The sequence below is a fragment of the Papaver somniferum genome, chromosome 1 (genome assembly GCF_003573695.1).
Source record: "Papaver somniferum cultivar HN1 chromosome 1, ASM357369v1, whole genome shotgun sequence".
Lineage (NCBI taxonomy): Eukaryota > Viridiplantae > Streptophyta > Magnoliopsida > Ranunculales > Papaveraceae > Papaver > Papaver somniferum.
This window is the reverse complement of record NC_039358.1, coordinates 198,095,581-198,113,418: the sequence shown is the minus strand read 5'-3', so window position 1 is coordinate 198,113,418 and position 17,838 is coordinate 198,095,581. Positions and strand designations below refer to the sequence as shown.

The 17,838-nt window shown below is 33.3% G+C and overlaps 1 protein-coding gene and 1 long non-coding RNA gene across 3 annotated transcripts; both read left to right on the top strand.

Annotated features, from left to right (window-relative positions):
• The first annotated feature begins 11,961 nt into the window (after window positions 1-11,961).
• On the top strand, window positions 11,962-13,571 carry LOC113334948. Its single transcript, XR_003353054.1, has 3 exons — window positions 11,962-12,023; window positions 13,132-13,316; window positions 13,508-13,571. It is a non-coding gene; the product is annotated as an uncharacterized LOC113334948 (long non-coding RNA).
• A 1,198-nt stretch (window positions 13,572-14,769) lies between these two features.
• On the top strand, window positions 14,770-15,954 carry LOC113334939 (protein argonaute 10-like). Of its 2 annotated transcripts, XM_026581163.1 has the most exons (6): window positions 14,770-14,789; window positions 14,895-15,107; window positions 15,191-15,307; window positions 15,431-15,538; window positions 15,679-15,753; window positions 15,891-15,954. In XM_026581163.1, the coding sequence occupies exons 2-5, from the start codon at window positions 15,102-15,104 to the stop codon at window positions 15,715-15,717; spliced, it is 270 nt and encodes an 89-aa protein (XP_026436948.1). In that variant the 5' UTR covers window positions 14,770-14,789; window positions 14,895-15,101; the 3' UTR covers window positions 15,718-15,753; window positions 15,891-15,954. The 2 variants fall into 2 exon arrangements, with proteins under 2 accessions (XP_026436948.1, XP_026436951.1); XM_026581166.1 differs by lacking the exon at window positions 14,770-14,789 and having other exon boundaries at window positions 15,706-15,753.
• The last annotated feature ends 1,884 nt before the right edge of the window (window positions 15,955-17,838 follow it).

Here is a 17,838-nt window from a genome sequence, read left to right as displayed (position 1 = left end):
GGTCTCAACTACATTCAGGTCCGAAGTCTAATAGTAGGCTAACGTATGTAGAGGTTTAATATAATGTGGTGGTCAAAGATGGACGAGCTCCCCGGGTATTTCTGTAGGTGTAGTTTTTCTCGTTATTTTTTTATTGTTGTTGGTCTTTTATGCTTTTCTTTTTTCCCATTATGTTTTTTATCTTGGATATTGATATTTGACATCGTACCAAGGACTCACCTACAAATTAGGTTCGCGAACCTTTGGTATAACACATTGATTGTGGAAGGGAAAGAGAGAAGCTATATATAAAATCTTATTCAAAGGTCTCTGCTTCGACCTACTTGTGATATCATAGCAGGCAAACACCGTTAGACATAATAAGTCTGTATTTGTGGCGATATAAATCTGTGGTTAAGAGTTCAATCGCTGATAACGTACCATCAATTGATGAAACGTTGTCTTTATGGATTTTATCAATGATATCAGATATCCTTCTGTATCAAATTAGGTGAACACCTTTCTCCCATAAGATAGTTAAGTATTGACAATTGTTATCCCTACTATATTACTGATGAGTCTGACTCAGAGGTGCAAAAGAAAGCATCCAAAGAAAGTGTTGAAATAAATATCTAAGAATACAGGCTTCAAAGGTGGTTGAAAAATAAAGTCAACACTCTCATAGGTATTAAGGTTAATGAAAGAGATTCACGGATAAAGATCCTTCTCGAGGAAAAAGCCTTGGTAGATAAGGAAATGATTTTCGTTGAGTCGCGATTGGAGAAAAACACCTTGGAACTTAAACATCTACAAGATGTTCCTCTTACTCCTTGTAGCTCTTTATGAATCAGAAAAATTAGCCTTATCCATGGCTTCTGAAAGGATTATAAAAAATGATTTCCAATGGTACTCATGTTCACTTTAACAAATCTCCTTCAGAAAGATCATCCCAGAAACATCTCTACTTCCTTAACGAATGAACAATTGTATTTCTCTGACCAAGAAAAAACTTTCTCACTGAAAAATGAAGGATATTCAGGTGATACATGTGTCATGTCGACTCATTCTGATCCTATTAGAACTCGGAAGATTTTATATTTATGTAAAAGAGAAGGATACCTTTGTAAGAAGTGTAAGCTCAGTTTGGAGAATGGAATTCAAGAATCTGCAAGATGCCTTGAATATAATTTTTAAAAGGTGTAACTGATATTCGAAATTCTAAACGTCTTGGTTCAAGAATAACGGGTATTGATCCTCGCATCAAGGAAGCATATATATCCCAAAATATCAGTTTTGTTTACTCCACTAATGAACGAGCTGCAACTAAAAGCATTGGCACAAATCATTTCAAGAAAAAATTGAAGAAACTTTAGTATATGGATTCCTAGTACTCTCACACTATTACAAAAGATTCCAATTAGCTGCCGACTAAGGAAACTTTTCAACTGGATAACATGAGCATGATGATAACTAGGTACACTGATCTCATCGACAAGTTATGTTGCAACTTCACGAAAAATCAGACAAACTCAGGTAAAGGTTCCAACTTCATCTCCTTCCATCATGGCAGTGAATTTTATGATAACTAGTCTAGGCCAAAAAGTAGAAGCTCAAAAGGAAGAGTAGTGCAAAAATCTAAACGGTGGGTTGTATCTCATTGTGGGTGTGAGAATACTCACCTCTGTCCTATTTAAGAAACATAGATTGATTTCCCCATCCTCTTCAAAAATCCTGCAGTAAGTTGAGGATTTCTAAATAACAGTTGTTCAATTTGTTTCAAATAATTATGCTATATGTCTCCTATAACTTTCAATTCTTGAATTTTTTCATTGCTTACAATTAAAAGCTCAAATACTGTAATAAGATGCTATGTTCCATCAGCTCTAAGAAAGAAAAAAAATTGACATCTCCTCTACTGAACCTTTGCTTCAAAGAGATGTATCCATCCTCGAACAGTACATGACAGATTGAGTCGAATGATCCAATGATTAAATAATTACTTATCATTATTGTCTTTTGTGCACGTTAATTTTGAGTCATTAATTGACTTTGTGCGACTACATCATCCATAAAGTCCAAAACGTAAAGACTTGATGCATGTGGGTATCTACAGATCTTATGCACTCTCCTGCCTATCTGACTCCTAAGCAATAAGTGACCAGAACTGGATCCATGAGATTTTCTACCTAACAAGCAAAGATGTAAGATATGCTCTTACATTTGTCTAATCATGTTGATATTGAAACTTAAGCTAAATTGATGGATTATTATTCTCTATATAGAAAAGTGAAATTCACATATCAATATTGAGCTTTTATGTGCAACATTACCCTTTTAGGGATTTGTGAAAACCAAGGTTAAAAAAGGGTGTTTATTATTGTGTATAGATAAAGGAGACACGAAGTAGGGAGAAGGAGGGGAGAAATTATTATTCATGTATATCATAGACAAACATTAGAGCCTCTATTTATAGGGCTAGATACAAGGGCATTCCAATAATAAATGTGATTTACCCTAGATATTCTTAACATAATTATACGTTTATAACACTCCCCCTAATGACATTGTGTCTAATCTAATTACAAATGTACCAGGAAAAACTCAAACCAGGGAAACTCAAAAGAGAAAAATCTGAAATTGTATAAGCATGTAAAGACTCGACATAGTGTTGGACATGCAAATATTTCCTCGTTAAAAACCTTGATAAGGAAAACACAGTGGGACAAAACCTTGACGAAGGAAAAAGAGTAAAACGCGATAAAGTCCAGTGTATGCACCTTAATTTGATGATGGCGCTCCCCCTGATAAATACTTCGGTCAAATATTGGCGTGCAAATCTTTGAGTCGAGACTTTCCAATTTCGAAGAACGGATTTCTTGAATGAAGAAGACTATTGTGCTTTCATGAAGATGTCAGATAGTTGATGAAGTCTTCTTTTTTGTTTCACATGCAGTATTGTCTTCGATTAATACTTTTGCAGAGTTTACATTCATCTTCAATACATTGAGAATTTGTATCATGGTTGCTAGCTTCCCGAGATGAGTTTTAGAAGTTGTAGTTTCTTTAAGATAAATCCAAGATGTAGATAAATTACTGTAAGTGAACAAAACAAAATTTGTGGTTATACCTTATGTGGATCCGAATGGCGTCCAAATTTCCAAGGGACTTTTATGTTGATTTGATCTAACAAAATGTTAATGGTGGGATCCACCTAATAACCTAAATTTATACAACTCCCCCTTGGATGACCACCATGTTGAATTAAATTGCCTCACTAAAACATTTTCAATAAAAACCCAATGAGAAAAATAATATATGGACGAAGGAAAAAGAGCACAATATCAACATTTTGAATAAAAATCAAAGTCAGCGAGATGTTGCCTAGTTAAAACCTTGTCAGGTAAACCACATAGGACAAAACCTGAAACGAAGAAAAAAGAGTACAACTTTTGACGATTTATGGATGTTAACTCAACTATATGAGTATTCCAAAAAAACAAGCATCAAAATAATAACCGTAGTCTATCTAAAAGACTAGTTAAAGCTAGCATAATTCCAACTGCAGATTTAAGAAAGAAAAATAGAATTATGTTCCTAAAGCGTGGATTTTTGTGTTTTTAAGGACTCCTCAAGAGACCTATAAAGTTGATATCATCAACTAATTAATCCGGATTTTTGGTTTTGTACCAAATTTCTAAAAACACATAAAGGATTGTTAAACCTGACATAATCGAGTCAGATGACTGTCTGACTATAATTTGAATCCTACAAGGATCACAAATTCAAATATGTTCCCGACCACATATATTGTGTAAATGAAATATGAGTCCTTCAAGGACTAACATGCCAAATGCATTATACATAGAGGATAAAAATTTATCGAATCAATCCTAGGGTTTGAGCAATAATAAAACCCTTAAATTGTCCTAAAAAAGGAACATATTTCTCGTATAACGCGTAATGAGTATACCATCCTTTAAGTAATAGTCTTGGCAATTTTAAGGTGTTATTAAGTCTTGGATCCAAAATTGCGTTAATTGGAAAATTAATCCAATTTAATTTGGATGTATGCCCACCAATCACATATGTCGATATTTCTCTGTAGAGGGGTTCATAACCATCATCAGTTATTTCAGTAGCTACTGTAAATAAATATTCCTCCATATTTAACTTTTCATGATCCCAAATTTTTTCCAGTGCATGTATATCTCGAAAAAATTCAATCAACTGGTAGCAGTGCCGGCGGGCATTAAAATCTCATCATTATCAAGTGAGAAGATATTAAATTTGAGAATGTGAATCATAATTTGGTAGACTCAATTGGAGCACTGCTTGTCGCCTCTTATAGAACGCTACTTATCTGCTAGATGTGACTGGATTTCCTCTTAAGAGGCAAAAGCTTATATAAAAGAAAAATGCAAAATTTCACGCCAATCGTATAATGACAGCCTTAATCGATTTAATCGTGATGGGATAGAAATTGAACACCAACATCTAGTGGTTTATAGTCTCCCCCCTGATTATGGAGGAAATAATTTCATCACATATACGATACAAGTTTCGTGAAGTATTATCTGAATTTTTCTAGGACATATACTTATAATAATTTATGGATTTTAATGTACCACTGATACTGACTTTTCAAGAGTCATTATAAATATTTGTCATCAACCATGGATTAATTTTGTAAAACCAAAATTTAAATTGGTTAAATCCAATTTAAATAATCATTTAACTTGGAATGAAAATACAGACATTTTCTTTATCAAAAGAAAATTAAATAAGGATCGATTTAGCCACTACAAGGACTTATGATTTTGGCTAACAAGACGGGTGCGCATCCATTTTTCTTGAGTGTCCAATTATATTCTAATTCCAATTGGAACAATCCCAAAATTTGGAGATAATTACCACGAGGAAAATTAAAATTGCAAAAATATCCACCAAGATTGCAGCAATTTATTTGCAATATCAATACCATAATAACGATATCAAATCTTCTCAGTACTGATAGAATACCAATTCCAATTGGTTTATATGTTTCTTTTGAAGAAAATAAAGAAATCGTAGTCGCTTTTCTATGTAGAAGAAAAAAAATACTTTTTGGTTGATCAAGATATCTCTAGAGGAATAGAAATAAAAAAACCAAAATTGGATAAAAATACTTAGAATGCCAATTTTACTTCTCATTACAGAGAAGGGAGAAAAAGTAAAACGATATACCAAAATCGTATCGACGATTAGAAAAAAAAGCCGTTAGCTATGGAAAATCCATTGTGTAGTAAAAGAATGGTTTCTGTAAAGAATAGAAACCAAAAATGAATCACATGATCATTGTCCAATGACAATGAACAAAAATACCAATATTAACTGGCCTGAGGTTTTTCAACCATGCATATGATTGGTTACTGTAAAAGTAATTAGATTGCGATAACACCAATTTTTCGTGATTACAGTTTCATTAAAGGAATAGAAACTGTAAACCTTCTTTCGATAGATTCTATTTTCTTTCTCTATAGGAAAAAAAACTTAGAGAAAAGAAATATCAAACTTTTTTTAAAAAAATTAGTCACCCACATCCCGTAAATATAAACTATGTCTTTATGGGTTAATGTTAGGAACTCAGCATACTAAAAAATTATATGCAATCACCATATTAAAAAAAATTGAAAAGAAAAATCCGTTAGCACCACCGATTAAATTAAATTAGATCATCCATAGTGCTTTGGCTGCTTGATGTTGGAGAAAAATGAGTTTTAATAAAAAATGTTTTGGTCTTGGTGTGGTTTGATCTAGTGACCTATGGATCCAAGGATACTTGCTTATTTTATGAGTGAATGAATCTCTCTTTAGTCCCACATTGGGTATAAAAGAGAAGGAGCTCCACTATATAACCATATTCTTATGGATATGTTGTAAAACAATGTGGGTGGAGCGGATTTAATTTTTGGGTAAATTCTTTTTACTAAGTCCATATTCTACACGGATTTAATTTTTGGCGAGTTTCTTTAGGATATTAATTCCAAAAATATTTCCTACAGAGTTTTATTTATGGGTAAATTCTTTTTACTTGTTTTTGAAGAAAACCAAAACCTAACTTGATTTGCAAGTATTTCATCCTATAAATACAAATCTAAATTTGGGCAAAAATACATATTTTTACCCATGCGATATGCGCGTAAGCCATGCACCAAGTCCCTTTTCTACACGGATTTAATTTTTGGCGAGTTTCTTTAGGATATTAATTCCAAAAATATTTCCTACAGATTTTATTTATGGGTAAATTCTTTTTACTTGATTCTGAAGAAAACCAAAACCTAACTTGATTTGCAAGTATTTCATCCAATAAATACAAATCGAAATTTGGGCAAAAATACATATTTTTACCCATGCGATATGCGCGTAAGCTATGCACCAAGTCCCTTTTCTACACGGATTTAATTTTTGGCGAGTTTCTTTAGGATATTAATTCCAAAAATATTTCCTACAAAGTTTTATTTATGGGTAAATGTTTTTTACTTGTTTTTGAAGAAAACCAAAACCTAACTTGATTTGCAAGTATTTCATCCTATAAATACAAATCGAAATTTGGTTTACATACACACCGAAAATTCTTCTTTTATTCTAGGGTTTCTCCATATGTTTTTACTTCCATCCCCGTTGCTGAGTTCGAAGAGAGGGTAACTTGCATTGTGCTAACTCAAGTTATATCGGACAGTCTTATCCTGGACACATCTTCGCTGTGAGGGGTTTAACATTACTCAACTCGAGTATACCCGCAAACTAATGTGTTAAGGAAAACTTGTTGAACCTGTAATTCTTCCCTCGTCAAATTATTTCGATAGAGTTGTTTCGCATTAGTTCTTTACATATTATTTTTGATAATTTAACGTGTTGTTCATTGTTGCAAGATTCCAACACTTGAGACTTGTGGTGCTCGAGTACAGACGTACATCAAACTCCAAAGCCAAACTTTATATATTTGTATTTTCAAAGTCCATCCAGCCACGGTGAATTACTTGCATACAAATACAAAAACAGAAAAAGAGAGTTAGTGGATTGTTTACATGTATAAAATAATTCAATTTAACTTAAGATTGAGAACATAAAGAATAAAAGTGGAAACTGTTTCCGTATCTTCCCTTGAAAGATGTAGCATAAGACTTGTATCAGCTGTCTTTCACTTTTGTTCGTAAACTTGAGAGATCGAAATAGTGTGGCTCAGCATAGAACGTATATATGCTGATAACGTATTGTGTATAGAGAAAGGAGACACGAATTAGAGAGAAGGAGGGGAGAAATTCTTATTCATGTACATCATAGACAAACATTAGAGCCTCTATTTATAGGGCTAGATACAAGGGCATCCCAACAATAAACGAGATTTATCCTGGATATTCTTAACATAATTACACGTTCATAACATTTGTGATATTTTTAAAGCTATTTATGATTTGCTGAAACTCTTCTAAAAGAAAATGGTTCACGAACTGTTTCGTTTAAAGAGTAACTCTTCAATTTCCTCCTTCACTCAACTTCCAAAAATAGTCCCGCAACACGCTGTATTTTTGGAAAAACCTTGTTGATTTTACCTTTATATAGCACACACTTAAGGTCAGTTCCCTCATTCAAGTCGCTCTTGCAACAAAGCTTGTCTCATTTTCTCACAAAAAATGGAAGAATCTCTCAATAATAATTGCAGTAGTAATTGGTCAAAGGGTAAGAAGATAATAACTCTTGTTGGAGATGCGTTGAAAATACTAATACCGAGGATCATCCTGAAGGTAATTGTTACTTTGCTTATGACCATCAAGAATGTAGAGCAAAAAAAAAAAATCAAGAATGTAGAGCAAGAAAAGATGATTTATGCTAATATTGTTTATGATTGTCTGAAACAATTTGAGGAAGCTAAGGTTCAACTTGTTGAATCCTTGAAGGGTCAAGATATGTTAAGAACTATGTTGAAAAGGGTTTATTCCGACCTTGTTCATGAAATATTTTGTCAATGATCTCCTCAATGAAGAGATCTTTCCAGCAAAGTTCGTGGTCTCAAAACCAATGATGTCTCTTCAAGCGGTTACTAATTAGAATATTTTTATTTCTAGTGAACTCCTTGTAGGAATTTATTTTTATTCTTTTAAAGAGGATTATTAGCTTTCGAAGTAGCCTATTTTTGTGTTCTACATAAGCTACTACAAATGCTATAATTTATAAGTTTATTTAGTTATATTTTATTTGGAGATGATTATAATACCTAATCTTTATCAATTCACTACAAGAAAACTTGGTTTAAACAACCAAAATCTTAGCAAGATCTCAAAATTTTGGTCGCTTTAATAGTTAAGCAACCATGTTTGCAATTACCAAAAACTTTGGCTGTTATTAACATGCTCCCATTAAATCATAGCTACTAATTAAATTTTTGGGTTGCTCCAGCATTTTTCCCAGTACTACATAGCGAGTGTAATAGTAGGTTAGTAGTTATTTACTTCAAGCTACCATGTATCAGCAATTCAAAATATGTTTGGCTGCTGAAAACCTGTCTCAGCAACCAAGGTATAGCGACCACCAATTCAGAAAAAGAAAGTGGATGATTCTAATAATGGGAAAGGCAAGCGATCACCAATCTAGTGTTTGATGTTTGATATTGAGATGTTTAATTTTGATTTGTAGAAATTTTACGAGGTGGGTTTCCAATAGAAGTTCTATAGTAATTTTACGAGGTGGGTTTCCCATTCTTTCTCATTTTGCTAATCATTTTCATTCCCGTCCATTTCTAATACATTACTCGAAATTCTATCTAATTGAAAACCGAAGGTAATTACCGAATTTGTTCCAATCATTACCTAGCTCTTGGCTTTCTATTGGCCAGATAAATTTGAAAAATTGTATTCCTTGTTCGTTTTGTAATTAGCACAATTTTGTATGATCTTAAATACTATTTATATCCTAATTTCGTGATTAAAAAAATTTGGGACAGAGAAAAGAATGAATAGGAAAAATCTGATTCCTATGATTTAACATGAAATTGATATATGTGTTTTATCAAAACCTTGAAAATTTTAAAATTATATCATTAATTCCTTTTTTTCAAAAAATCGGTGGAACTTGGTCAATTCTCCCGATTTACTGTCAGTAGTTCCCATCCTCGGTGAACTACCGATGAACATTCAGTTAAAATAATGAATAACTGGATAAACCAATTTATGTAAGAGAAATTGACTAAGGTCGAGCGAATTGGATAACATTGATATATTAAGGGTGAAATACACAAAGGTCGATGGACATTCAGTTAAAATAATGGATAACTAGATAAACCAATCTATCTAAGAGAAACTGAGTGAGGTCCAACGATATTGGGTAAGATTGATGGATAACAAGTTAAATTAAGTATGATAGTTTTTTATACCGAATTTGAAGTTCGGTAGTATGATAGTGTGTTATACCGAATTTGAAAAAAGGGGTGGTGGTATCAATGACAAAGCTGATTCAAGTAGTATGATAGTGTCTTATACCGAATTTGAAGTTCGAATGGACATTGAGCTTCATACTTAATGATTTCGATGATGTATCATGCTAAGTTTGAAGTCAGAACCCTCCTGAAGCTTCGTGGTTCATAGTTTGTATGCAATTATACCACATTTGAAGTACGAATCGACATTGAGATTCATATTTATCTATTTCAATGATGTATCCTTATAAGTTTGAAGTCATAACCCTCCTAGAGATTTTTGGTTCTTAGTTTCGTTGTCGTTATACCAAATTTGAAGTTCGAGTCGGCATAAAGCTTCATATTTATCGATTTTGATGATGTATCATGCTAAGTTTGAAGTCAGAACCCTCCTGAATCTTCGTGGTTCATAGTTTCTATGTCGTTATACCGAATTTGAAGTTCGAATCGATATTGAGCTTCATATTTATCGATAAATATGATGTATCATGCTAAGTTTGAAGCCAGAACCCTCCCGGACCATCGTGGTTCATACTTTCTATGCCGTTATACCAAATTTGAAGTTCAAATCGATACTGACCTTCATATTTATCGATAATGAATAGTATAACTTACTTCATGACCTATGTGACTAGTCGAAATTCAAACCGGAAACACACAGAGAAAGCACAAAAACACAAAGAGAAAGCACAAAGAAAAAATAAAGAAAACACACTTTCCTTGATCCGTATGACAAGCCCTAACTAAATCCCTACTGTCCAAAGATATCCTAATCCGTATGACCATCCTTCACTTTACTCTCTCAAATCCGCAGAGATCTAATCTAAAGAAGCGAAAAACTCATTGTATTCTGTCTTCAACCCACCTCTTTTCTTCTTTCACAGCACCACCACCACCTCCATCCATGGCGAAAAACCTATTGCAAATCAAATCTTCGGTATACAGAGATTTAACTCACTTCTCCTCTTTGTAATCAACCGCAAAACCACTACTACAAGAAAACCCTTTCCTTCACATAACTTCCCTTTCCTCTTATTATCTCTCGAATCACATTTGAAGCTAGAAGTGACACATGAGATCCATCTTTACGAGTTTCTATGATAAATCCTGCAAAAATTGGAGTTAAAAACCACTTCAGACACTGACAGTTCGTGGTTTTATGCCGTTGAATCTTACCTATATATATGAATATTTGGATTCATCGTTATTACGAAGTTTCCGACTTATAGTAGTCAACTCCCAGCCAGGTTTCGAGCTCGTAGCCACTTTCTTTCTTGAAGTCTCCAGGAAAGGGTTTGTTTAAGGTTTCAGAGAATATTCCATGAAATCTTACCTCTGAATGGTTGTATTTATCATTATTACGAAGTTTCCGACTTATAGTAGTCAACTCCCAGTCAGGTTTCGAGCTCGTTGCCACTTTCTTTCTCGAAGTCGCCAGAAAAGGGTTTGTTTAAGGTTTCAGAGAATATTCAGATGGAATCTAACCTTTAAATGATCGGATTCATTGTTCTGACGAAGTTTTTGACTACAATACTCCACTCCAGGACAGATTTTGAGCTCAAAGGCACTTTATTTCTCGAAGTCGCCAGAAAAGGGTTTGTTTGAAGTTCGAATCGACAATGGGCTTCATATTTATTGATTTCGATGATGTATCATGCTAAGTTTGAAGCCAGAACCCTCTCGGAGATTTTTGGTTCATAGTTTGTATGCCGTTATACCATATTTGAAGTTCGAATCGACACCTAAGTTTCATATTTATCGATTTCGATGATGTATCATACTAAGTTTGAAATCTGAACCCATTCGGAATTATATGGTCCATATCTATTAATCTTATAACCTGAGTCTACCAGTGTGAACTAAAGCTACTTCATGACCTGTACGACTTGTCGAAATTACTTCATGACCTAAGCGCTTAGTCGAAATACAAATCGGAAGCACCAAGAGAAAGCACAAAGAAAACACACTCTCCTTAATCTGTATGATAGTTTTAAATCAAAATAAGGTATAAACACATTTCAATTTAGAATTGACACATGAAATCCATCTTTACGAGTTTCTATGATATAGCCTGCTAAATTTGGAGTTAGAAACACTTCAATTTGTTCGTATAAGAAATAAACACATAGAAATTGTGTGTTAAAATGGTTTTATGGTAATTATTTCTAATCCAACGGTTGGTAGCTGTGTTTGGTTTAACTAAATTTCTCAATCCGTATGCACTTCTTAAACCAATGGGATTGTCTAAAATTTGATCTAACGGCTACATATAAACTCATACAGATTTTGTGTTTCCCCACCCAAACACCCCGTCCTACTAGATTTTTTTTAAGTCAAAATCCTAATGTAATCTAACGGTTTCATAATAAAACATTTCTTTTAACGGTCAAAGATCAACATCTCCTTCCTTAACGAGTTTCATTCACCTTCCTTTTCATTTCTTTCTCTTCTTGCTCTCTCTGTCTCCGAGAAGAAAAACCTCATCAAGCATTAAGAAATCAAATCCAATCAAACAATAAGAAATCAAACCAAATCAAGATATCAACCTTACCTCAAACCCTCTGCCGATTTCTGATTTAAACCTCAATCTCAGGTAGAAATTTCCTGATTAGGGTTTATTTTCTTCCGTTTTGTTTGATTTATTTATGATTTAGAGTTATAATAGATATTGTTTTTTTTTCCTTGAAACTAGGGTTTTTATTTGATTTGCTGAGTTTTTCCCTAGAACCAAAATTATTGGTTTTTAGTTTGATTTTACTGTTAATTTTACAGAGTTCTAATTTGATTTTTCCCTTAATTCGAGAACATATGAGGAATCTAGGGTTCGATTAGCTGCTGAATTTGCAAGTTATAGGGTTTTTAGTAATAAATTGGATAAATTGGTTAATTTTCCGATTTCGTTTTTGGAAATTGAAGAATATAATATCGTTTGCGAGACTAGGACCTTCTGTATATCTTCATGGTGATCTATAATCCCTAAACAAGACATTCAATGTGAACATAACATGATAAAAAAGCTTGGTGAATCTTATTTAAAAGCTCTAATCTTATTTAGTTTTTCCCTAAACCCAAAAGTATGGATTTTTAGCTTCGTTCTTCTACAAAACTGGTTTGCTTTGGCATGGATTGAATAAATTTGATCTTGCTATTTTGATACTCTGTCTTGCATTCTCTAATGGTGTTGTTTGCTCCGCTCTTTCTAAAATTTCATGGTTGTTTTTATGTCGCTTATGTTTTCTGTTATTTTGATAATGATTCATGTTGCTGGTTTGCTTTGTGTTTATTGCTCTTGCTTGTGTTTGTTGGTATTGCTAGATATTACATCTAGATTTTCCAGAGCTTGTAGTATTTTTCAAAATGTTGGTGTTGTTGTTGATATACTGGTGTTACTGTCAGTTAGTATTTTCCAGTTTGGGTTCAGTTATCATGAATGAACTCAAATAGATTAAGTTTTGTGTTAAAGTTTGCTAGTAGAAGGATTACGATCATAAAAGATTACTTTTATGTAGTCTTTGAAAGTTATGTTAAAAGTGATATTTCTATTTCATTGTTGGAGTGTTTAGATCTTTGTTATATTATATTAGTGCGGTTAGAAGCCATAGTGTATCAAGCACCCTATGTAAAAATCTAGAAATCCCATAGCATTTTGCATTTGTTAAAAGCTGCAGTTATTGTTTCTAATTTTGGACTTGTTTTTGTAGTTGTACGTTTTCAAAAATGGTGAGGACCGAGTTGTCTGCGAAGGCAAAGAATAAAGTAAGTGCATGCTTAATGAAGTAGGAACTGTAAATAAGCAAGATGAAAAATTAGAGTCTCTTCATTTGCAGAGAGACACTTAAATGGCGAACAGTGGAATGATGGACTATTATCTACAGTTAGGAAGCGGGTACTGTTCTTCTCAATACTTTACTGTAGTTAATAAAAGGAAAGCTTAATCATTATATGTGGTGCATTACTTAAACCACTATGGTGAACATGATTTAGTTGCATTGCATGCTAAATGTTCATTTAAATTGATTTAATTGGTCAGCTACAGTTCAACTGTGCTAATAAGCTCGATCATTTTTGTTGTATCAGGTTCACATGGAGTTAGAAAGAAAAGCAATGCAGGGGGATGCTAGCATGGCATTGAATTCTCACTTCCATTGGAAAATTACTTATAGAGCAGGAAATAAGGTATTCTTTTATCCAAGACATATAGTAATTTAGTGAATATGACTTTTTCTGTTTGCATAATATGCTAGAGTTGATGGTCAAGTCTGATTTCCAGCTTGTGGTGCTTTTATGTTATCAAATTTGAAGAAATGAGTAATTCATTTGGTATTTTATTTGAGCAGGTAATTTGCTGTCTGGAGGGAGCTAGAATTGGCATCCAGTATAAGATACCTTTTGTCGTTAAAACCCATCATTTTTAATGTTTATAATTTTCTTTTCGTGGCCATACAAACACTGAAGTTCGGTCTTAGAAAGATCTTAAAAGTAAAATGCTTAAGAAACTAAAGAAATCAATGTTTTTAGGGATTTTTTTCTCTGATTTTTTAGTAATACTTGTCTGAGGCTTTAAGCATCTCATTTTGATTGTTTGATAAACATTTTGTTCCATGCTTATTATGTGTTTGTTAGTATTCCTCTGAGAAATAATTATTTTGGAGTGATTTATAGTGTAATTCATTCAGTAACTTGAAGGAAGTTCTTTGATAATATAGTTGGATTACAGTAGCCTTTGATAATATGGTTGATTATAGTAGGTCTTTTCTTCTCTGTATTGTTAGCATGAGAGCTGAGGGTAAAGCTGTTAAAGTTTTGGTGAATTGAATATGGTTTAGTCTTTCATTCGTAGTCACTTATTCATTTTTGTTTCTTTCATAGTGTTTACGTTGGGATGAGCTAGAAGGGGATTATCACAAAGTCTTGGCGAGGTGATCCCTTGCACTATTCTCTGCCAGGTAGAAGTGTTTTGCAATTCTGACGAGTTGAAATTTAAGTCGCTTGACTTCTTACATTTTCTCAATTACCTTGTGTTGGTTTGCTAATTTATGCAAGTGGTTAATTGCAGGAACAGGGCAAATTAGTTCTCAATAGGAATCTGCAACAAATGTCCAGAATATAGTTTTCCAAGGGAGGAACAATTCCCAAATCCTTAACATAACGGAAGGATTTAAGTAATAGGAGCAGTGCATAAGCCGAAATGACTCAAATCAGTTGGAAATTGTCCGTTAATTTAGTCTCCATTTAGTGTTGCCTTCATCATCCTCAAAGATATCAACCTTCACATCACTCAGCACTGGTGGTGGGAGTGTAAAACAATGGTGAAGCTTCTTTCCATTACTTTGGATGGGTGGTAATATCAATGAACAAGGTACATTTAGTATTTCACTATTTCTGTTACTACTACTTCCTTACGTTAGTTCTTATGAGATTGTTTTTGTTTCTAATAGCATTGTAATATGGCTTTATGTACCAGTACCATGCTTAGTTCAGCTTGGGATTAACCCACTGGATTAGGGTCTTCGCGTGAGGGTTTTGGACTGCATATCAAGAAGGCCCTTAGAGGTGTGAAGGTTGAAGTAACTCATGGAGGAAGTATGAGCAGACTTATGGGTTTTCTATTCAATGAACACATTTTCCCTGTTTGCAAGTTAGAAATCAACAAAGGCCAAATCATATTTCCATGGAGGTTGATACATGCTCAAGCTTTTTTCTGTAGCTTTGGAGTTTTTATGCATTTCATTTAATGTGCTATAATATTTTTCGATGCAGGTTTGTAAAATTGTGGAGGGTCAGAGGTACTCGAAAAGACTCGATGAACGTCAAATAACTGCTCTTTTGAAGGTTACATGTGGGCGGCCACGGGAAAGGGTGAAAGATATTATGCAGGTAATGTTGGCATTTTAGCTAAATATTATGCCGAGTTTGTATACTTTTAGGAATTACTGCATTGTCTGCGTGTTCAGTATTCTTCTTTACCTGAAGATTGTTTGCAATAAGTTTTTGTTGTAGAATGTTCGCCACAATGCTTATTACGAGGACCCATTCGCTAAGAAATCTGGAATAAAAACCAGTGATAAGCTTGCTCAAGTTGGGGCTCGCATTCTTCCTTCCCCATGGGTAAATAAGCTTACACATCTCCACTGTTAGTTGTTATTGATAAAATTAAATTTACAAGGCCATGGAACTACTGTATGAATGAGATTGTTTTATATAGATGAATGAGATTGTTTTATATGTTGGTTCATTGTCTAAATCAGATTGGTTGTTTACACTGCTTACAACAGATGACTTTATGATCAGTGGGGGATAATGTATGTCAACGTATACAACAGGTGAGATATACAATGTCCACTCATCATCAATTATGCAAGAAATTTCCCTGAAAGCACGTAGCTCGTTTCAGTTTTTACATTTTATGATATGTTGTTGATGGTTTTGCTGACATTCATGGTTATATGTTTTCATACAGGATCAATTTGACACCATGTATTTGTCAGACAATGAGAGTTATGTTATGTACTCTCGCCCTCATTTTTAGATGGTACGCCTTGTTTACTGTTTGGATCTCCTCCAAATTATTGAAATATGCAGTTCTATGTGTATTCTTAAATATATCCACCATCTCCTGACTATAATCATGTGAATCACTTCCCTCATGCTACAGCCTAATCCCTCACGGTGCTTTTGATTCCTTTCATGATGTTATTAGAGTGTGAGTACTCCATCAAGATCCCAATGATGAATGATCAGAGAGGAACTTAAACACAAGAATGATGGCAGTATGAATCTCTTATTATGAGCTTGGTGCTACAAAGTTGAAGGAGTGTTCATTTTTTATTTCAAAATTAAGGAAATTGTAATCATCATTTTTTAAAGAAATGATTAGTTTGTATTTTTAATCTTTTTTTCCTGTAAAGATTGTCTTTCTTTTAAGAAATGATGTAAATTGATCTATGTGATATAAAAAAACTTGATTCAGTTTTTATTTTGGTTCATAATTTGTTTTAGTATCAATTTTAATTGTAATTTAAATTTAAATTTGAATTTGGGATTATCTAAATCGAAATCGGCCAGATATTTCCGGCACCAGAACAACAGATGTAGCCGGCAAAAAGTTTGGTAGCTCAAAAACGTAAGCAACCAACTTCAGGTATTTCAGTTGCTCTATTATTATGGTTGGTCTATCTATGAAGCGATCGGCGTTTTACTTGCTCTATGATCGTTGGTGTATCTATGGAGTGATCAGCGTTTCACTTGCTGTATTTTGGGTGGTCTAGCTTTAAAGCGATCACTATTTTACTTGCTCTAAGAAGGTCGGTCTATCCATGAAACAATTAAGAAAAAAGACGCTACATGATAGTTGCTTGATTACTAAAGCGATTGCCTAGCTGATCTAGATTTGTTGAAATCCCACCTTTTGCAACTCCAGAGCGAGAGCCAAATTAAGTCGCTTTAAGGGATAGAGCGACTCAATATGGGCTTTTCCAACCAAAAATGCCTGGTCGCTTAATCCAACTTTTCTTGTAGTGATTATCATGTGTATTGCTTATTTTATGAGATTTGTTCTTTGCCATCAAGCTTCTAGTGATTAGAACGGATATCTCATAAGCTCTTATAGGTTAATTTCTTAACTCTTCTTGTTTGTAACTGGTAAGAAGAGAGAAAAATATTTGGGAATTGTAGTTAGAGAAAAGTCGCTCATGTAGTTCTCTTGAGAAAGAATTCAAATGGGGGACAATTCAATTTGAACTTGTGCTTAATTTTTATATCTTTGTGAGGAGTGCGGATGTGGAATATAGGAGACCGTTGTACCTTTATATCTTATTTCATTCCTGCAATTACAATTGCTACTCCCTGCGTTTCACAAAGACAATCCGCTTTGACTTTCTCAAAATATTAAGGAGACCATATTATTTTACTTGACTACCCTTAATTACTTACCTATTTTATTTTAATAAAAATCTAGCAATAAAGACAATCCAAAATTGTTGCGAGAATTATAAATACGAAATATAAAAGAAAAATTTAAAAGATATCGAATTTATGAAGTATAAACTTTATAAGGAATTTAAATTTTAGAGCTAAATGTATATTTCGTTAAAAGGAATGAAGGATATATTTGTTTCCTCAATTATACTAATTTCTTTAATATTTAGATTGTGTCACGTTAAAAATGGATTTATGATTATAAAGAAATCAAGGGTATATTAGAGAGTTCATTGAAAAAGTATGACTATTAACAGGAGCTAGATACAATTTTGAAACTGACGAAAAAGGAATAAATGACCGTCTTTCAGAAACAGAGGGAGTATTAATTAATCAACAAATGGTGTATTTTTTTTTTTACCAAACTAGAACTGAAATATTTTTTATCTAATTTAATACTAAATGAATTCCATTGATTTTGTCCAGTTGCA